This window comes from Tursiops truncatus, chromosome 11, assembly GCF_011762595.2.
Source record: "Tursiops truncatus isolate mTurTru1 chromosome 11, mTurTru1.mat.Y, whole genome shotgun sequence".
Classification (NCBI taxonomy): domain Eukaryota; kingdom Metazoa; phylum Chordata; class Mammalia; order Artiodactyla; family Delphinidae; genus Tursiops; species Tursiops truncatus.
The window spans coordinates 24122191-24144519 of record NC_047044.1 but is presented as its reverse complement, the minus strand read 5'-3'; the positions used below and the strand labels follow the sequence as shown (position 1 = coordinate 24144519).

The window sequence follows — 22329 nt, the reverse complement described above, 5'->3', positions numbered from 1 at the left end:
AATATTTTTATGTCATTGTATAATATATAATATGATATATTGCTATATCACATATTCATATATTCTAGTTTCCACTTTCCTGACTTCAAATTTTCAGAGATTTAGTTAATTGTCTTTTCTTTCTCCTATTTGCCCTTATTCCTCCTGCCCCTACTCCTACTCTATTTTCTTATTTCCCAAACTTTTTGGTCCCCACCCCTGCCAACATGTATTTAATAACCTCAAGAACTGTAAACTACAATTAAGGCGGTTGCTGCTTGCTGTCTTTGTTTTGAGGCTCCCCATCCATCTTTATAGCTTGTCTAGGGCTTCAATTTCTGCTCTGAAAAAATTTCTTCTCTGCATTTATTCGAGTTTTCCGGTTATTTGCAATATTGTTGCAAATAACCGGGGCTTACATACCTAGTTCAGAAACACACTCCAAGTATGTACTTGTGCTGAAAGAATAATTACACTGTTTACAGAAGAAATGCCCTATATTTTTTAAAAGGATTCTCAGCAGAGCTTATTAAAAAAAAAAAAAAAAGCCCTGTTAGAAGGGGAATATGAAAGCTCAAGTCACCTACTCCTTTTCCCACTCTGAGAAGCATCTCCTTCAGAAGAATTCCCAACCAGATGGTGTTCGATGTTCCTGACCCTGCAGCATGATTTGGAAAAAAGATCATAGGTTTTGAAGTCGGATAACTCAGACACTTAGGCTTTCTGTTATTTCTTAGCTTTTCCTAGCATGTCTCCTGGTTTGTAAATTGCATCGGGTATTATCGGCTGTCCATGGTTTCCTCTTCAGGGAAGACATTCCCAAACCCACATCCATGTTCATTTCCCTTTCATACATTTTGTACCTTTCATCTGAGGCAACTCTCAGAGTTTTTGATTTTCATTTAAGTATGTATTTATTAACGTCTGCCCCTAATACTGGACTGTAGCTCCACCAGGCCAGGGACCACGAGCGTTGACCGTACCCCTGTATTCCCAGGCTAGACTCAGCACTGTGCACCCAGAGTCTAGCAGAGTGCCTGGCACACAGTAGGAAGCCAACGAACAAATGGATGACAAAAGGGCAGCAGCCTCTGGCCCTAGCGCCATCGGTGGGGTGTGGAGGGAGCCGCCCAGGCCCGCAGATCCGTCCCAGGCACTAGGACCAGGACCCCCACCAGGCCCAGCACCGCCCCTGGCCCTGGCCCTGCCCCCGGCCACCAACCCGAACCATCGCTTGCGGTAGCGCCTCTCCCGGTGACGCCATCCGGGGGCGGGACTTCCGGCCGCCGAAGTTTAACAGTCCAGGCGGGAGCCGGAAGCCCAGCGCCGGAGAGGGCCGCGCCGGGGCCCCCGGTGTACGGCGGCTGAGAGGTGAGGTTCCGGAGGGTCCGGGGTGGGGGCCGACGCCTGCCGAGTACTTGCCCACTACTGGTGCCCGCTCTCCGGTCAGCTCAGGGGGCGGGTCGGAGGCCCCTGGGGTCCCGGGGCTCCGGCCGGCCTGGCGCTCCGGACGGTTACCGGGCAGGGGTGCGGCGGCGCTTTTGGCGCGGAAGTGCCAGGGAGATGCGGGCCGGGGTCGCGCACCTCCCCCTGCGACGGGCTCCGGTCGGGCCTGAGAGGTGGCCCGGGGCAACTGGGGTAGGTCGGTGGCGGCTCTAGGGGCTGCGCTGCCTCCGGAAAGTTTGCCGCTTGTCCACAGTCCCGTTCTCTTTTTGTAAACCGCTCAAATCCAACTCGTTTAGCAGGCGCTCAAATGCATTTTACGAGGTAACCCCAGTTGAGCAAGACTCCTGCAAGTAAAATGCATTTTGGGTTTTTACTGAAACTTGTAGAACTTTTGTTTAAGCTAAGTCGTAGTGGAATTGTTTTTTGTAGCCGCACTCCCCGAATCCGGGGCTGACGGTGCTACCGCCTTGTGTCCTGACAGCTCAGTTTTGATGGGAGCCTCTTTCTCAGGCTGATATGATGCCGCGCCCTTAAAATGTGCTCAGTTCTCGGAAGACTGAGGTTGGTGGGCCCTTTCCCGCTCCACTTTGAGAGGAGGAGACCGACGTTGGATGACTTGGCCAAAGTGACTGTCACCTAACTCTGGGGCAGATCATCTGAGCCAGGTCTAAAGGGATCTTTCCGCTACATCACGCCGCTCAACAGGCATGTCTAAGATTATAGTAAAGATATCTTTCAGTGGTTTTTACTGGGTTTACAGATGCCTTTCAGCACTTCATTGTTGTTGAGTAGGGATCCGAAAGGGCACATGTTACCACCTGTTAAGGCACCGAATCCAAACACTATGTCTACATTTCAGCAGATGACTAACGGCTCTTAGTAGAACTGTATTTATCTGATGAATGGAGCATAGTGAATCACATAGGTGGCTTTTCTAGTTAACAAAAGTTTTAGCTTCTTTATAAACACATTGAAAATTTTGTCTCTGGAGAATGAAAGGGCCCTGTAACTTGTTAGGCCTTTAGGTTGTCCTCTGAAATAGAGTCTGCTCCTCATAATTGTGATGTTTTGTTGATGACTTGGGAACCTGTCTGTAATATCACTTATGCGCTGCTGCACTCTTGCACTGTCCACACCAGGAAGGTGTGAAGGGTATATTTCTAGGCCCCCATCCCTTCCCTTCCCCTTTCTCCCAGGTATTTCTCAGCATTTTTTTCTTACCCATCATGCATTACTACTTGCCTTTTGTCTTCTAGACTGCCTTGGTTTATGAAATCACTTTGTCAGAATTCTGTGTTTGAACTGTATACTGTGAACAGATAATACAAGCGAAGGCATTGTAGACTGTGTGTTGGTATAGGGACTTAGTGACATCTTCTTAGGCTGTATTTGCTAATTTTAGACTTATTTGGAAAGCCTGCCATGGCGGGATTCTGACCTGCAGGAGTACTACAGTTTATCATAAATTTTTTAAAAGGTAAGGAAGTTACCTATCCAGCAGTTATTTGTTGAGTACCAGCTGTGTGCCAGGAATGTTTCAAGACTGGTAGTAAACAAGATGAAATCCCTGTTCTAAGGATCTTTATTTTGTTCAAGTCAAGGGGAGTCAGACATGAGAGTAAGACTGCAGATAGCAGGAAGGGCCATAAAGAATGAAACAGGGTAATGGGATATAGGACAACTGGTGTGGAGCAGCTTTAGCCATGGTGGTCAGGGAAGGCCTTTCTGAGGAAGAAACATGAGCTGAGACTGGAATGATGTGAAGGAGATGACCTTGGGAAATCGGGAAAGACCATTCCAGGCAGATGGGGCTGCAAACAGAAAGACTCGGAGGTGAGAAAGAAGGCCAGTGAGTTTGGTGGCCCTGGGAAAGAGAGGTAGGAATGTTACAGCAGGCCAGTTTGTGTAAGGCACGCTAAGGAGGTTGGATTTCATTGTAATTGTTCTGGAGAGTCATTGGAAAGGTCATCTAAGAGAATATGATCTGGTTTATGTTTTAGAGAGATCACTCCAAAAACTTTGTGGTGAGCACAGTCTCTGAGACAAAAGTGAACGAGTAGAGCCACTTGTTTTAGATAAGATGCCTCATCTTAACTCTTGTTTTTAAAACCTATCCTTAATTGTTTTTAAAATATGTTGTTTTAAACTATTTGCAGGTGCAGTCATGCAGGAAAACCTCAGATTTGCTTCATCGGGAGATGATGTTAAAATATGGGATGCTTCATCTATGACATTGGTGGATAAGTTCAACCCACACACATCACCACATGGAATCAGCTCAGTGTGTTGGAGCAGCAATAGTATCCTTTTCTTTTTTAAACAACCACTTTTTGTTAGGTTAAATAACCAGTATCAATGAAACTTTTGCATGTGATCCATAATGAGAAATATATTTGGCATAGCTGTGAAATAGGAACTTAGTAAACAGTATGTCATATGATGCACACTGATATTCTCTGTTAATTTCATTAAAAACTTATTTGCAATTCACTACATTGAAAAGCACTGCTATTAAAAATATGTTAGCTACTAGATGCAGATCATAGAATTAGTTTTGTTATTAACAGTTTGTTATTGAATCAAATGGAATAAGGTAGGTAATGGTGGGAAAAGTTCTGAAAGGTTCTGGAATGATGTTTTGTATCTGTGTTTGGATATTTGTAGTTGGGAAATTAAAGACAGAACTTGAAGGCAGAAGCAAAGGTTGAGGGAAGAGATAAAAATAGTCAAACATTCCCATCTTACTGATGTATTCTCTGTATTTCTCTTCCTTTCTATCTGTGATGAAAATAGTCTTGTTTCCCAAAAAGACAGGAAAATTATCTAGATTGAACTTTCCTAAGGTTTTTATGTTTCTGATTGACATCCTCCCTGTCTTAATAAGTTCCTAGATGTGGATAAAATGAACTCATAAATAGGGATTTCTCAGTATCTCACTATTGACATTTTGGGCAAGATAATGCTTCGTTATGGAGGCTGCCCTGTGCATTGTAGGATGTTTAGAAGCCTTCCTGGTCTCTACCAACCAGATGCCAGTAGCCCCAGTGGTGACAGCCAAAAATCATCTCCAGAATTGCTAGATGTCACCTGGGAGCCAGAATCACCCTCGGTTGTGAACCACTGCTGTAAACAAAGTATTCTTACCACCTTTTGTATGAAAATGTTCTGTATACTTGGTATGCTAGAAATAATCATTCGCCTGTGGAACTCATACGCATACACTATTTCTTAAACAACAGATTAAGCTTTAACATGTGTCTGATCTTATCAGTATCAAAGTAGTAATATTCTGCTTCCTGATGAAAGTAAAAATATCAAAGCTTTAAGATATGAATGATTCATGAACAAAAACATTAGAAGTTTTCATGCTCAATCTAACTATTCTTGCAAATACATAACAAAAATGATGAATTTTCTTATTGAATTAAATTTACCTCTTCATCATTCCTTGATTTTGTATTAAAGTATCAAAATAAATAACTTTGGTGCTTTATTAATCAAACTCATGGTGAAGGGACTGCATTTTTGAAGGACTCTAGATGTAGAGTGGGGTAAGATGTTTTAAAAAGAGTCACAAATGTGTGAGGTTCCTTCTATTAGATTTTTATTATGTTTAGAGCTTAATTTTCCTTGTTACTCACTGCATAAAAGTAGCAGTTCTTAATGAGATTTATTATTTTTTTCCTCCAAGGAATTTTATTAGGAGTTGATACATTTACTGATAAACCACTTAATGCTCTATCAACAAAACTGATGTAACTATGTGATGGTGTCCTATGACTTTTGGAAACTGGTCTTATTTCTGTATAGTTTTGTTGTACAAGTACATGTGCACTGAAAACCTTTGTATAGTTTTATACCTATTGAGGCTTTGATGCCTTCCATAGAGGTTAGTTACTGAAGACCAAGGAATTCCCAGACTCAGAGATTTAGGGACCACTTAGCATGGATCCCAAGGACAGCGTTGATGGTGAGGTGCCAGGGAGATTAGTTTTCTTTTTTTTGGTTCTCTAGGTAATATTCCTCACTTTCTCATGATTTCTAAAACTACCTGAGAAATAAAAGGAGTAACTAGAGTACCCTCTTGTATTGTTTTCTCTCAGTCCTTTCTTTAATATATTCTAAGGAGAAAAGTAACAATAAACATAGGAAGAAGCCAAGGAAAGGGAAATGATTTATTTTTCTCAGTGCTGTAATATCTAGGTAGGTGGAAGTGATTTTGTTTGAATCATATATCATAATAAAATTACAGTCCATGGTATGTTCACAAAATATCTGAATGTTATGTAAATCATCCAAAAGTAATGCAGTTAAGACTTGCTTGTTAAAAGTATAGGTTTAAACTTCTGATATTTTAATTTGTTTTGACTCAAAATCAGATTCTTGGTCTTGGTTATATTATTGTATTTAGTCATTTTAGTTTTAAAATACTTACATTGTTTTGTGTTTACTGATTATTCCACTTATAATTTATGTAAAATAAGGAAATTATAATTTTAAATTATTAAATTAAATTTTAAATAATTATTTATTTTAATAATTTAAAATTATATTTTAAATAACTTGAATTTAATTGAATTGAAATAAAGTCAAAACTCTCATAACATAGTTGCTGTGTAACCACACTTATTTATATTTGCTACATATACTGTAATATTCTTAATACATTTAAGATTAAAACACTCTATCACAAAAATTCCATCCTGAGAAAATATCAGGCTTTATCTCTTAGTAGAAAAATAGGAGACTAATGTGGATATTTGCTTCCTAGCTTAAATTGATATCAAGCACTGCGTTACTAAATAGCTGTCTTAAACAGTATTTATAGATGAAAAGGTTGATTGATATTTCCCTGATGTTGCTTTTATCATGCTCTCATTCTTGAAGGATAAAATTAGACCTTCTGGCCTACTCTTTGAAAATGGAGTAGTATTTCACATGGGTTAAATAGCTTTCAAGTGATAGCAGAGTCAGAAAGGATGGTTCTTCCCTGCAGTAGTAGTAAAGAGAATTAGTCTTAGTAATTAGTAATCTGAGCCAGTTTTGAAAGCTAATGTATCAGCTATATTCGTTGCTTAGTGTGCTTGCTTTTATCATCTCAATTCTTATAATGATGGTCGAGTGCTAGAGCTGCTCATGGATTGTTCGATTCTCCATAACTCTTCATTTAGATAACTTTCTAGTGACAGCATCTTCCAGTGGTGACAAAATAGTTGTTTCAAGTTGCAAATGTAAACCTGTTCCACTTTTAGAGCTTGGTGAAGGGGTAAGTGTTTTTTTAACTTTTAAAAATCTGTTTTGCTTGGGTTGTAATTGCTTATTTATTATGGTGCTGGCAACTAAATATGAAGGTGTTTAAAAGCGTTATTCTTAACCTGAGCTTAAAATAATAGAGTAACACTTAAAGGTTAAATAAGTGTGCTTACTGAAACATCTTTAGGTAAAATAATATTGGGTACTAGGGGAGCAATCAAGGACTTCATTTCGTCAACTAGGCAGTTACTTTCTCCATTTCCCCTCTGTGGGAGGTTCTCTGGTATTGCTGTGGTTTTTCAGGATGATGTTCCACCACGGTCACTGAGTTGATTTGAGCAAAAGAGTCCTAATGATGTAGCCCTACCTTTGCTGACATTGGGCTCAGGACCATCAGCTAAAGAGCCTTATCTGATGGTAGCCTTCTGCTTTAGCTTCTGTCCACATGGTACTGCCTGAGTCTCCCCAAGCTCTCCTGCAACAGAATGCCTTTGTCCCAGAGCTTTGGTCCCAGAGCATTTAAATGAAGCTCTCACTATATGTTCTTACCCTTTAGTTTTATAAGTTAATCCCTCTGATTCAGGATAATGCTGGCTTTCTTATTTCCAATCACACACTTCTTGAAAGCTATTTCCATTTTAAATAAGATCTAAATAAAAAGGAATAAGTAGTTAGTTGGTAGCTTGTTCTTTTTTTAAATTTCATAGTTTTCATAGCAGACTCTAAACCATTATGAATTGTCATAATTTTACACACTGGAGTAGATAAGGCAGCCCGATTAATAATTGTTCTACTCCAATTACAGTGGAGTAGAACACAGCAGAGCATTGGAATATAAGCTCATCTAACGTAAAAAGGACTTAGGATTTCTATCAGTCCTTTCCTAAAGGTATCTGTTGGATTGATCTCAGCATCAGTTCCAGCCCACAGATATTAAGAGACTGGGGCGGAGAGAATGTCTGCTAAGGGTAGGAATGACGTTTGCCTATCAACCTCAGTAAGTGAAATTGAGGCAGAGAGTGTCGCTGCTCAATAAAGGCAAACTGTACTCTTCAAGAACAGGCGGAACATCTTAGTCATCTTTGGATCTTCAGATCATGTCAAAGGTGGGCAGCAAACATTTGTGAGTTAAATATCAACATCAAAACAATTTAGATTTCCACCTCTACCACTATTTATCTATCTACACACATGCGTGCACACACACACACACACACACACACACACACACAAACACACACACACTTATGCGTTGCCTTAGAACCAGTTTGGGACCGTTTTTTGTTGTTGTCAATGTGTAAAATATAAAAAATGACATGATATTTACAAGTGTGACACCACTTTAAGGATTTTGTGAATATTTTACATTAGTTGCTGTAGTTCTGTTTCCCACAGTTAAGTCATATCAGAATGCAGGTTGATGCAAGTGAGATCATTGTAGTTATAATTTAAATCTGCTTTGGTTTACTTACAAAACATATTTTACAACCATTGGTTTTTTAGTCTTTATTAGTAATTTCTTATAACATATTAGTGTGTTGGTAACCTTTGCTTCATAGGATCCAAGTCCTATTACTTATGTACCATTTGAGATATTAGACCTTTGCTCATTGGGAAAATAAGGTTCTGTCGTACTTATTTTAACATTATTTTTAAGGTGGAACTTTATTAAGTTTCATATTTATTTTCTTTGATTTTGTATTTTACCTCTTTAAAGTAGACATATTGGTCTTAACAGTATTATAATGGATACGATAGGCTACTATATAGCCTAGAAATTTGACCTGATGTTATTTTCAGATTTTAAAATTCCACCCATTGCTTGTGTCTTAGGGTACAGGATTTCTGTAGTAAGCACTCAATTTCCATTAATTATTTAAGTTCATTAGCTACGTTAATAATCTATTAACATAAAAAGATCTTCTATCATTATGGTAAGCAGCTATAAATACAGGTTTTGTTCTGAGCCCTTAAGAATAATTTGAGTGGTTTTTGATGATTAGAATCCTAATATATTGATCTTTGATGGATGCCCTTCTTCTCTGTTTTCTTTAAAGGTTATTTTATAGCTCTTAGCACACTGTCCTGATCTGCAATGATCACCAGATTCTAACTTTTACTAGTCTGTTTAGACTAAAGTCAATTCCTAGAATGACCTGCAAGAGAATTATAGCAACCATACTGAAACACTGATGGAACGTGCTCCTGATATTTTTGTATGTGTTAATAATTTTGACTCAGTCAGAATTTCAGAGCTGGAAGAAGCCTTGGGGGAGGGAGAGGGGGTTATCTGTACCCTTTTAAGAATCTGGTGCTCTCTTGAGCAGAGGATGTTTTTGAAGATGCAGGACTCTCAAGAACAGTAGATCTGGTCCTCATCTCTCGTTTCTCAGATGTAGAAATGTAGGCTCGGAAAGGTGAGATGACTTGCCTAAACCTGCATAGTTTGCCTTTTAACCTTTAACTAAGTCACAAAATGTCCCCTTTGGAATTCATTTCTCTTTTTTCCCCTCATGGTATTCAGGTGGAGGTGAGAATAATTAATGTAACTATGCAGTGTATCTAAAAATTAAATAGAGAAAAACATGCAATACTGTGCTCTTTGTAGCATAGTTACTGATGGTACTACCAGATAGATGACACTCATAGATAATCATTGTGAGAAAAACTTGGTTACCTCTGTACTTTAGCCGTTTGTTCTATAAATATTTATTGAACATGGATATGGTCTTTGCTCTAAGGAAACTGACATTCTGCTGAGAGACAATAAACTAGTAAACAGAATACTGAGTATAGTGATAAGTTGTTATGCAGAGAGCTAAAATAAGATATTGAGATAGCAAGTTATGTTAAGTGGCCAAGGGAGGTCTCCTGAAGTTGTGGCATTTAAGTTGATATCTATTGACCAGAAGCAGCCATTCAAGCCAAGATTCAGGGAAATTAACTTTCCAGGCAAGACTAGCTGTGTAGAAGCCTTGAGGCAAATATAGTGTTTACGGAATGGAAGATGGTCAGTGTGGCTAGAGAATTAGTGGATAAGGAGGAAAATGGTGAGACCAGGTAAGAAGGGACAGATGAATAGGGCTTTGAAAGCCAGGTTAATGATGAGTTCGGAATTTATTCTAGGTGTGATTGGAAGCCATTGAAGATTTTTAAATGAGAGACACATGATCTGATTTACATTTCTTAAAGGTCACTCTACTTACGGAGCATGGGATGTAAGGAAGCAGGAGTGGAAGCAGGACAGCCGGTTAGGAGGCTGCTGTTGTGTTTTGTCAAGGTTTGGATTAGGGTGCTAGCAGTGACAGTAGATAAAGGGGGGCCCATGTGGGATAGATTTTAGGCTTGGAGTTTAGAGAACTTACTGATAGATTGGGCAGAGGGAGAACAAGGAATCAAGGTTAATTCTGGACTTTTATCTTGAGGAACTGGATGAATGGGACCTTTACAGTGGTGGGGGAGAGTGTAGAGTTAGGTTCTGATGACATGATGTTTGAGACTTGGGCCATTAGGGGGAGATTTGCTGTGACACTGTACTAGTATCTTATCCTCTTTATAAAACTTTGCCCTTCTGTAAAACGAGGGTTTTAAACTAGGCATTCTTTACAGTTCCCTCTACCTTAAGAATTTTCTGAGCTGTGGGTTGATTTTAATATGAGATATTCTGTGGGAGTCTAAGACCAGGTTTTATTAAAGGGAAATATTAAGGGCAAGTAAGCCCTGATGGGAGCCCAAGACTTGCTGGTATTTCCTAAGCTTCCTCTGTCACCACGTTTCTGTGGACTAGAACATGAATCTTGAATCTGGTTGATTTCCTTAAAGCCTTTTTGAACACTTTGCAAACTATTGAATCCATGTGACAGATAATGAGAGGTGACTCTTTAGTACAAGAATTGGCATGTTTATAGCATTTAACTCAACAAATATTTTTCATGTGCTTACCAAGTGTTGGGTGAGACTTGAAAGTCAGCTCTGGGCTCTGTTACGTTAATGTGACTTTTTTTTTCTTTAATAGCAAAAGCAGACATGTGTCAGTTTAAATTCAACATCAATGTATTTGGTAAGCGGAGGCCTAAATAACACTGTTAATATTTGGGATTTAAAATCAAAAAGAGTTCATCGATCTCTTAAGGTAAGCAACTTTTTTTTTTTTTAATCCTTACAGAAATGGGTATCCCACAATGTTTATTAGTAATAGTTACCAAACTTTTAATTTTGAGCTTTTATGATAAAAATAAGCTGCTTCAGAATTGAAGTGAGATTTGTTAGGGAAAAGAAAGATGCTGTGTAGCCAAAAACAATTTTTTTGGTTTATTTTTCCCTCCACATATGTTACTATATTGCTATATTGCTGGGGTTAAAACTTTTTCCTTATTTTTTCACTTTGGTCTGCTCTCGTGTGAGTGAACCACTTACTTCATTTTAAAAAAAAATATGGTTTGTTGTCATTAGAGATCTTTTTAAGGCACTTTGAAATAATGAGAGTGGTTTTGGGATGACAGTATTTGGGGATATGGCTTCTTAGTTCTCTGCTACAGTTTGTATGTATGTATTTTCATCTCGGTAATGAAATGTTTCTAAAATGGTTTACAACTTACAGTTAGTGTTTCTTTAAATAGTTAGCTTTTTGCAGTTTCAGAAAATGAAAATAATCATCATGAAAGCCCCTGGTTGCAATTGTTTTTTTGGACTTCTGTCTTTTTAATATTTGGAAGTTCATTTATTAAATTATTTTTAATTTTTATGTCTTTTAAAAAAGTTTTAATATGCAAAATTTTAAACATATTTTTATCTATACACACACATACCTATATACACAGAGAAAGAACTTCCTTTAACTCATCATCCATGTATTCATCACCTGATTTCAGTGATGATCAACTCATGGCCAGTATTGTTTTATTTATGTGCTCATCTACTCTCTCATCTTCAGACCTTCAGAGTATTTTGAAGCAAATACCAGAGATCATTATAATTTTATTACATATCTTAATGTCATTGAGTTACTTCTTACTAGAGAAATAGTATATAGAAAATGGTTTTCTCTTAGCTAAGTTGAAATATAATCTTATGATTGCTGTTTAAAATATTACTTTTGGAAGTTCATTATTTTAAGTATTAACTAAACTTTGAAGAGTCTTCAGGAAAATTGAAAAGTTGCCAATAATGAGAATACTTAACTTTTATTGAATTCTTTGACATGCCAGCCACTGTGCTTAACATATTTATTCTATCTATTCTACAACTCTGCAGAGCAGGTAGTATTATTCCTAAGTACAGATGGAGAAACTCCGACTCAGAGATGTTAAAGAACTTGTTCAATGTCAAGCAACTAGTAAGGGCAAAGATGAGAGGCACACTCAGATACTATTCATTGTTTAATATTTTAAATTATGAAATAATTGAATTAAAGCTGTTTAGGGGGATATACCTAGTATGACTAAAGAATATCTTAAAGAATTGAGAAGAGATTAGAAGTCTGTGGCCAATTTTGTCACACAGTGTCACACGTTTTAGGAGCATCACTTATTCCCATCCCTCCTTACATGGCAAAATTCTACTCATTTTTCCATCCTCAGCTGAATGACTTATTTTCCACAGTTGAAATCAGGAAGACACACCTGCCTCTTTACAAAGTCATAGAAATTGTATTGGACCCCACGTTATAATTTCTCAAATGGGAATGATGCACTATATGTCCACTCCTTTTTCCTTTCTTATCAGATATTCTTTTCCTCAGGATGACATTTGTTTGATTTAAAAAAGCAGTAAAATGTAAAGGCATTTCCCAGCATGCTTCAAGGACCATTTGAAAAAGTTGTAAAATAAGTGGAATATTATAGCTACTATTCTTGATATTACATTAATCTAATTACAAGATACAAAGGTTGGTTTGTTTATCTTATTAAGGTATGACATCAAACTTAAAAACTATGCTGATCACTATGCTCCTAGGCTAGATATCTCTAATTTAATTTTGGAAAACATAGTCCTTGTGAACTCAGTTTGTTTAAAACTGAACAGTTTTATTTCCTCAAAGTGGATTCCCCTTTGGATTTGGGAGACAGTCGAGTATAATGAGAGGAAAATAAGCTTTGGAATATGACCTGGATTGAATCCTGGCTCTACCACTGGCAGTTCTGTGAGCTTGCACAGTTTCTTAACCTTAGTTAACTCATCTATCAAATGGGGAAAATGGCCTTGCCTCCCATGATTGTTCTAAAGATTAATAATAATATATAAAACTCCCAGCCTTAGTCGGTACTCAGCAGATGGAAGCAGCAGCCATCAAATCTCAAACATGCTTTGCTCATTCTGGCTTTGGGGCTTTTGTTTTTTGCTCTCTTCTATTTTGCAGTGTCAGTTTTCTTTCTCCTCCCCTAACTTACCTCTTATTACTTTTTTTAATGTTGAACTCAAGCTTTCTGTCTTCCATAAAGCTTCCTCTGTCAACTCAGTTCACAGTGATAACTCTCTTTCCTCTGACACTTTGCCTCTGCCACTCATTTAGCATTCATTCTGCCATTTGCATGTTCACTTAAATGTCCTGTCTTCTCAGTTGAACAGTAATATTCTCAAGGGCAGGGACTCTCATAATAATCAACTTGCAATAAATGTTACTTGTCAGTGGAAGTGAATTCTTTAAGGTAGACATAATGCCATTTAGAAAATTACCTTTCCTTTTTGTCTCTTGTTTCAGGGTGCCTGACCATTATTATGATTATGAAAAATAAATCTTTGTTCCCTGAAAAGACTTAGTGTTAATCAGATAGTTTACTACTCACTTGAGTAATTTTTTGGGGGTTATTTGAGGAAAATGTTAAAGCATATATTAGATTGACAAATACATAATAGTTACAAAACATGAAATTTACAAAAAACCGTGGAAATATGCTGTTTGAAGGTTGTGTGGCACTGTATTTACTTTCATTTCTTTCATTCAGGATCATAAAGATGAAGTAACTTGTGTAACATATAATTGGAATGACTGCTACATTGCTTCTGGATCTCTCAGTGGTGAAATTATTTTGCACAGTGTAACCACTAATTTATCTAGTACTCCTTTTGGCCATGGTAGTAACCAGGTACAGTATGGATTTATTCAAAATAAAGTTGATAAGATAGATTTTTAAATTACCTTACATAAGACAATGAATTTGAGTTTTTAAAATTGAGTATTTTAAATTTGCATTTAGCTCACTCAAACTTAGGTAGCTATTCTTTAATGGTAGTATGTAAAAGCTAATTCATACTAGATGACGGTGCTTACCTGAGTTCGGTTATGCCACTGAACATGCTCCTAGAACTTAACTATGTATAAACAATACAGATAATTGCTAATAGATTAAGCCCAAAACATGGATATTAATTATGACATTATAGAAGTGTTGCATAGCTTAAACTATGTCAGCTACAAGACAGATACTTATGTTCATAAATACTCTGTTTGGTGGACATGGAATAATTGTATTGGGTTGGCAAAAAGTTCATTTGGTTAATGAATCCATTGTTCAATAAAGCTCTTGGTGAAAATGAAAAATGTCTTTTATTTTTACTTAAAACTGAATGAACTTTTTTGGCTAACCCAATATTTAGGCACAGGGTAAATTGAGTTTTCTTGTTTGTTTGTTTCAAGTATGTGATAGTTAAAGTATCAAAGCATATTTATGTATTTCAGGTTAATACGAGTATTTAGGGAAAATTTTTATAGAAGAAAATTAGTCAATTATTGAATTTTTTTTCTTTATAAAAATTAGTCTATAAAATTCTTAAAAGAATATATTCAGTTTCTCAAGAAATCTAATTCTTGGCTAACTTTCCATGAAATTCTCCACAGGAATTTCCAATGAGGTGAAACTTCTTTTAATCTTTTTATTGTAATCACTTTGGCCATAAGTATTATTAGATAAAATATGGGAGCTCTTCAATTTTGAAAAGCATTAAAATCATTATTTGAATAGTATTTAGTGTTTAAGGAAAATTTAATGGATATTAAAAATGTACAGAAAAAAGTCTTTTCTCAGATTTCATATGTATTGAGGTAATAAAAGAGATGTACATATAAATGATTTTATGGAAGATTGATGAAAAACAGTCTCATGGTGATCCAGAACAGAGAAGACTGTCTGATTGGGAATAAAATAGAGAAAGTTGAAGGAGGGAGGATTTCATCTGGGTCTAAGGCTTATAACTGATTTTGTTTTGTTTTGTTTTACTAGTATATTAACTGGCCTCTGACAGTTATTTGATTCTAGCTTGTATTAGGGTTAGCTCTTTACATGTCCACATTATAGTTGGAACTGTGTCTTGTTTCTTTGTACTCAGCCATTGTCTAACTTTGTGCCTTATATGGAAAAGATCCTCAATAAATATATGAGTATATGAATACATTTAAAGATAACAAAGATCTTAATAGGCTAATAAAGAACTTTGGGAGAGGGATATTTTATATGGAGGAAATCATATGAAGAAAAACAAGGAGAAAGGAAAGCATATGGGTTTTATATAGGGCTAATGTGAGAAAAAGATTAGAAAGGTAAGCAGGAACATAGTGTTGAAGTGGGACTTTGAATGCCAGACCAAACTTTGGCTTTTATTTTGGAAGGCATTTAGGGAACTCAGAATTTTTTGATTAGTTGAATATTAGAATCATAGAAACCTTGAACTGAGAAAAGACTTTAGAGGTAATCTCACTTTCTGCATTTTATGGTTGAGGATAAGTGATTTGCCACAGAGAATGTATTAATATTGTCATAAAAATAGGAAATAATATTTTGTTTTTGTAATTTTTTTGGTTATTATGATAATGGAGACATAAAACCTAAGCCCACAGAAGTTGGAACTATTGGAAAAAAATCGTATCTAGTGTTCAGATGCCTTGCTTTTTAAAGAAATAGAGTAATCTTCTCCTCCTCCTTCTTCTTTTCTCCTTCCTCTTCCTCTTCTTCTTTTTCTCTTTCTTCTTCCTCTTCTTCTTTTCCTCTTTCTCCTCCTCACTTCTTTGGTATATTAGAAGCATGCTAAATTTAGGTTTATAAATTCTGGGTTGACTTTTCAGTAACATAAATATTAGGTCATATACTACCATGTTTATTCTTAGATTTCAGTTTTTATTGTATTTTGCTAGAGGGTTTTCTTATTAAAACAAAAGATGAAGGAATAGTCGTGAAAACATTAGGTTTGGTTACTGCTCTTGGCCTTATTGTGTGTAAAATCTTAAAGTTTTAAAAATTGAGATAACTTACATATAATAAAGTACATATATCTTAAATACACAGCTTGATGAATTTTTATACATACATACACCTGTGTAACTACATACTACCAGAATCAAGATACAGAATCTTAATCCTTTCCAGTCACTGCCTCATATTTCTTAAAAGAATTATATGTGTCTGGTTTCTCTTAGTCTTCATTATGTTTGCTTTGTTGCATGGAATAATAGTAGTTCATACTGTTTTACTACTGTGTAGTATTCCATTATATGGATGTGCCACAATTTATTTATCCATTCTACAGTTGATGGACACATGAACTGTTTCCAGTTTGTAGCTATTGTGAGAAAGCTACTATAAATATTCTTATATAAGTCTTTTTATGGATATATGTTTTCATTTCTCTTGAGTAAATACTCAGGAGTGAAATTGCTGGGTCTTAGGGTAGGCATCAATTTTTACTTTATTAAAAATTGCCAGAAAGGTTTTAAAGTGCTTGTGCCATTGTCTACTTCTCCCAGCAATGTATGTGAGATCCAGTTGCTCCACGTTTTTGCTTATACCAAATATTGTCTAATTAACTTTAACCACTTTGATGGTTGTGTAGTTGTATCTCATTGTGGTTTTAATTTGCATTTTTCTGTGTTGAATGAGTTGGCACACTTTTATATACTGTGAGGTCACTGTTCAAGTCTGTTTATCCTTTTTGTTTGGGGTTATTTCTGTTTTTCTGATTGATTTATAGTTTATTCTGTATTCCAGATGGAGTCATCTTTTGGATATACACGTTGCATATATCTTCCTTTAGCCTACGGCTTGCCTTTCCACTCTCTTAAGGCCTTTAAAAAAAAATGAACAGAAATTCTTAAATTTATGTCTGTTATGCTCCATTTCAAATTAATTTTTGTATATGGTGTGAGATGGGGTTCATCTTTCTATACAGGTATATAGTTATGCCAACATTATTTATTACAAAGTCCATCCGATTGCCACTGGGGTGAGTGTAGGTGGTGAGAGGGTTCAGAGAGCATTCAGGCAGAGGTTATATCACCTTGTAGAATTCTTACTACCATTTATTGTGTTTCAAGTATAGTGATCATTGCTTTATATTACATTTTCTCATTTATTCTTTGCTACTCACTTGTGAGGTATAGGTTATTCTCATTTTACAAGTGAGAAAACTGAGATTCCAGGACTTTCTGATCACAAGATTCTTAACTGACTGATCTGAAGGTCGACTCTTGAAGAGTGGTAGCATTGTTTCCTTTTGAGTGTCTTTCTAGCTCAGAGACAGCTGAATGTATAAGGATTTGAGGATCCAAACTTCTGGAAACTTTGCAGTATTCTCTTGTCACTTTGTGCAAGAGTCCAACATTTATTCTTATCTCTTCTTCGCATGAAGAAAATTTTTTTAAATTCTAGGTGACAGGTTGCTGTATTGTTGATTTTCAAAGGATTTTTTTCATTGATTACTTTGCATGGCAAAACTGAATATATCTTCTAGTTTAGGAAAACAGTAATGCTCAAAGCTTATCTCTTGTGCAAGGTCAGATGAACCAGAACCTAGATTTTCGCGTTCTTGCTGCCTCTTGTTTGGGCAGTTGGCATCTCTATAAGCTTTTTTGGTATAGCTCTACATTGTAAATCCCACATTTATTTGGAGAGCTAGCTGTGTGAGCCTGGGCAAGTGACTTAACTCTCAAGCCTCCTTTTCCTTAACTGTCAAGTGAGAATGAAAATATACTTTCAACAGGGTTTGGTTTGGTTTTGGTGTTTTTTGTTTTTTTTTTTTTTTTGGTCTAGATGAGATGCTAACATAGTTCCTAACATGTGGAGATTAGGGAACTTTAGTGTGAACTTTTAATGAATAATCATATTAATTTACTAAAATAGCTTTTGTGATTTACTTCTGCAAACTGGTTTGAACATCTTTAGGTTTAATGTGTTCCCTCCAAACCCCTGCTAATTAACCAGTTGTAACTTGACCTCAGTAATCATATTTTGTGTTTTAGAGCAACTTAGAATAAGAAGAGCATTAAGGAAGGTGAAGAAATCGAACTGGAGTGTGTTGGTTTTTTTCCCTTTTCCTGGAACAAATGTTTATATATTTTTCGTGTACTATATTATTTCATTTTTCTCTACAGCATTAAAGCAGAGTGCCATGGGTTAGGAAATACCACTTGGCCTCTTTGTATGTAAGTATGCAGTCTCAGTTTTCTTAGTGAAGAAAGTCACAGTTATGATTTTGTATACTTACGTTTCCATTTTACAGGCAGCATAATTGAAATCTGTGGAGGTTTTTTTTTATTAAGATTCCTCACAATTCATTTATGATTTCAAGTATATTAAATATTCATTTTTTTAATTTAAACAATGTTCATAAAAATTTCAAGTCTGTCTAAAAATTGACATAATTCAATTCTAATACACTGTCACCCAGCCCATTTTCTACACTGACAGTTTTACTATAGGGTTTGGGTTTTTGAGAAAAATAGTAGGTAGGGCACATATAATGATTAAATTAAAATTTTCTATTTTTGTTTCTGTGAACAATCAAGAATTTGAAATCTTTAAAAATCATCAAATTGATTTCTTAGCAAAAGTGACAAAACCATGGAGTCTCACTGAATCTGTATTATACTGAATTTCATATTGGAAATGAGATTGCCTGAATATATTGAGAATCTTACTTTGAAATGTCTGAGCTGAATTGAAGCTGTTAGTTTTTTGTGGATCGCAGTGTCTGTCTGCAGGGGAGAAAGAGCCTTACTGCTTCTGCAGAGCTGCCAGGGCTGACAGACTCCTTAGCATTTAATTGCAAGTCGCTATTTGGCAAGTTCAGCAGCTTAGGCTCACAAATAGGTTAACCTGTGTTGCCTTTCTCAGACTGCACCCTTTTTGAAAGCAGTTAAAAAGTGGATCTATTTTATTGATTTCTTAGATTTAAAAGTGATTTTTAAATGCAATGTCTGTGAGATTTTAAATATAGCATTTTTCAGTATATGTTAAATAAGTCCATTTTCTTCAGTTAAATTTTTGACATTTTAGGTATAGCTTTTGTAAGTATTAATAAGCCTTATGAGTATGGAGATCTGGTAAATAATTATTAATTACATTTTAAAAATAATTATTTTATCAAGAATGAATTTAATTCCAGTTTAGTTAACTTGGTTGACTGGTTTTGTTTACACCTGAACTTTGGCGCTCAAATAGTTTGACTGACTACAAAGCTTTATATCAAGAATAGTGGTTTCCTTTATGTTATATGGGAATGTTGGTATACAGTTGTATACTATGGTATAATATGTTCTTGATTCTCTTTATATATTTCTTTAGTATTTGTATACTTTTCTAGCCTTTATATTATGTTTTTGAGCAGTTTTATGATTGACATGTTGGCATAAAATAAACTTCCATATGTTTATATATTCTTAAAGTATAATTTTTCCTTTTGTTCTTCTCTTCTACATTTTAATAGGAAGTGATTTGAAGAATGTTTTCTTGCAGTTTCTCTGTATAGCTCTGTCTTCCGTCCATAAAGTTATAATCATTCTGTTGGTCCAATCTTGTCTTCTGCTTTTTCTTATTAGTGTTCTGTCCCAGGTATTCTCATATTGCTAGTCTTCATAACTATAATTTTTAATGGCTACATAATATTCCATTGTTCAAATGCCACAGCATATTTAAACATTTCTGTACTTTAGGTGTTTTCCAAATTTTTATAATCACAAGTAACATATGTTAATATTGTTTCCATAAGTGTATGTTTTCTGCTTTGACTTTTTCTTTGAGATTACAAATTCTCTTTCAACATAACTCAGTAGCAGCAGGCTCACATTTTCTTTCCTTGAGGAGTTCAAGTGTGTTACTCTATCATTTTTGGTCTCAAATGTCTGATGATAATTTAAGTATTTTTTTCTTATAAGTCACTTGTTCTTTTTCCCTGTATGTCCAAAAGATTTTTTTTTTCCTTTAAAATTCAGTAATTTTACTAGACTATGTCTTGGTGTTGGTCATTCTGTATTGTTATTCATAGGTACATGGTATGCTCAATTAACATGTAGTTTCAAATCTTTTCTTCTTTCAGGAAGTTTTCTTGAATTATAGTTTTTAGTATTTGATATTTTCTTTATCTCTGTTTTTTTCCTTGTTGGATCTTCTTATCTTCAGTGATTTACTACTGTCTCTCAAATCATTTTTAACTTTTTCCTTATTTTTGACTTTTAAAAAGTCTTTCCTTTTGACCTATCTTTATGGTATTATTTGTTGAATTTATTCATTCTGTATTCCTTTTACCTTTAATGAAGGCTACATAATGTAGCCTGCATTTTTAAAAGGATTAAAATTGCTAATTGTTTTCCAAGTTCTGACATCTCATTTCTGAGTTTTCTAATTCTGATTTATGTTGTTTTTTAAGGTCTTGTATCATTTTATTGTCTTTCTGGTCATCTGTTGAGAATGTCTTTCTTCTTATTCTCTTTGTTCTCATAGTAACTTTGTATGGGATTTATCTGTGAAGTCAGTTTCCCTGAACTCCTAGACAGAGATGGAGTTTAGAGGGCATCTTTTCTAACTTTTCTGAGGTTGCTTGGCTTTGTGCTACTCCTGTACTTGTATGTGAATTTTCACTTTCCTTCAACTATATTGACTCCATCCCATTCAGTTTGTTTCTGCTCTTAGTAGTGTCTTCTCAGTATGGTGCCCTGACCTGGGAAGGAGATACCTTGGCTGGACAGTTTTGGGAGTTCATTGGAGCTAAACTGCTCTAGCCCTTCAGACCTTTCTGCAAACCTCTTGCATAGAACCACTAATGCATTGGATATTCCTGGTCTAGCTGATGTTGTCAATTGGTCACCATGCTTTCCTGTGAAAACCTTTCGGCTCTTTGGGGCTTTTCCTGTTCTCAGATCTGTCTCAGTCCCTGTAATTTCCTTCTGCTTCCTCTTGCACAGATACTAATACTATGAAGGACTATGGCTGTTAAATGTTTGACTTACTAGTGTGTATTTTGGGGCTCATGGGGATACCTGATAGTCTAGTTTTGTTGTAAATGTTTTCATGGGGTTTTAGTTCTGCTATTTGGTTTGCTATCTATCTGTAAAACACACACACACATAACGCACACACTCACATACTTCTACTCACTGTCTGTGCTGGGATTCCCCAAGACCAGGTTTGATGTTTCACTAGGAGGACTCACAGGACTCAACATGTAGTCATACACATGGCTATGATTTATTACAGTGAAAGGATACAAAGCAAAATCAGCAAAGGGAAAAAGGTGCATTGGGTGAAGTCCCAAGGAAGCCAAGTATAAGCTTCCAAGAGTGTTATCTCAGTGGAGAGGATGTACTTAATTTCCCCATCAAATTGTGACAACATGTATGGAACATTGTCTACAGGGAAGCTTGTTAGAGACTCACTGGCCAGGGACTTTGTTGGAGGTTGGTTACCTAGGCACCCTCTACCTAGCATGTACCGAAATTCCAAACTCTACTAAGGAAAGCAGGTGTTCAGCCATGGTTCAGCCATAAACCATATCTTTTGCACAAACAGTTTAGGCACAGTGAGCCACTCTTATCAGTCGGTGAGCCACTCTCTTCAGCTAGGGTGGTGGGAACCCTCCAAAAATCCAAGTTCCAAGACTCCAGCCAAGGGCCAGTCTTGAAAGCAGGACTTTCTAAAGATAAGCAGTCTCAGGCCTGCTTGTGCACACATACACACAAAAATGGGGGGATTCAGGGAGATTAAAAAACTCTGCCACCATCATAACCTCTGTCTTCTCAGAGCTCTCCCGTTACAAGGACTTTAAGCAAGACAGAATTATGTTCAGATATCCAGTTTTGAAGAGGTTATTGCTGCAGTAGTGTGAAGGATGGATAGCAAGCCATTGAGAATGGAAATGGGCAGTAGCTCAGGTGACAGATGATTGGTGCTTGAAATAAGACACTGGGAATGAAGAAGAGGGAGGAATGGAGTTGAACGGATACTGTATATTTACGAGTGTGTATATGTATGTATGTTTGTATATGTACATGCATATATATATATAGTCATATATGTATCAGAGACTATAAAGCTATAAGAATGTGAATGTACATTCCTATCTCTGTGAAGGGGAGGCTTTTCTAAGTGTAGGAACAACGTCATAAGTCATGGGACAAGTTTGATGTATTTAAGTACATAAAAATCTAAAATGTGACAAAAAGCAAGATGATAAAAATCAACAAAGTTGAAAAGAAAATGGGGAAAATATTTATGTCTATGAGAGCATTAATGTCCTTATTATATTAAGATCAATTGCAAATTAGTATTTTAAAACTCTTAATAGCCCAATAGAAAATAAGCAAAATAGATTAATGGGCAGTTCACAAAAGAAGGACGACAAATGGTCACTTAGCATTTTTCAACCGAGAACCTTTAAAGCGTGAACAAC

General features: G+C 36.1%; 1 protein-coding gene across 4 annotated transcripts in view; it reads left to right on the top strand.

The window, feature by feature from the left end:
* The first annotated feature begins 1261 nt into the window (after positions 1 to 1261).
* NEDD1 (NEDD1 gamma-tubulin ring complex targeting factor) overlaps positions 1262 to 22329 on the top strand; it is a 45184-nt gene continuing 24116 nt past the window's right edge. For 2 of the 4 annotated variants that reach the window (XM_019918513.3, XM_073788325.1), the window contains exons 1-5: positions 1262 to 1350; positions 3582 to 3725; positions 6597 to 6691; positions 10694 to 10810; positions 13623 to 13763. In XM_019918513.3, coding sequence (XP_019774072.1) covers positions 3590 to 3725; positions 6597 to 6691; positions 10694 to 10810; positions 13623 to 13763 — 489 coding nt within the window. In that variant the 5' untranslated portion in view covers positions 1262 to 1350; positions 3582 to 3589. Of the gene's footprint in view, positions 1351 to 1479; positions 1618 to 3581; positions 3726 to 6596; positions 6692 to 8735; positions 8895 to 10693; positions 10811 to 13622; positions 13764 to 22329 lie in introns of those variants that run through there. The other 2 variants (XM_073788326.1, XM_073788327.1) reach the window with 2 other exon arrangements.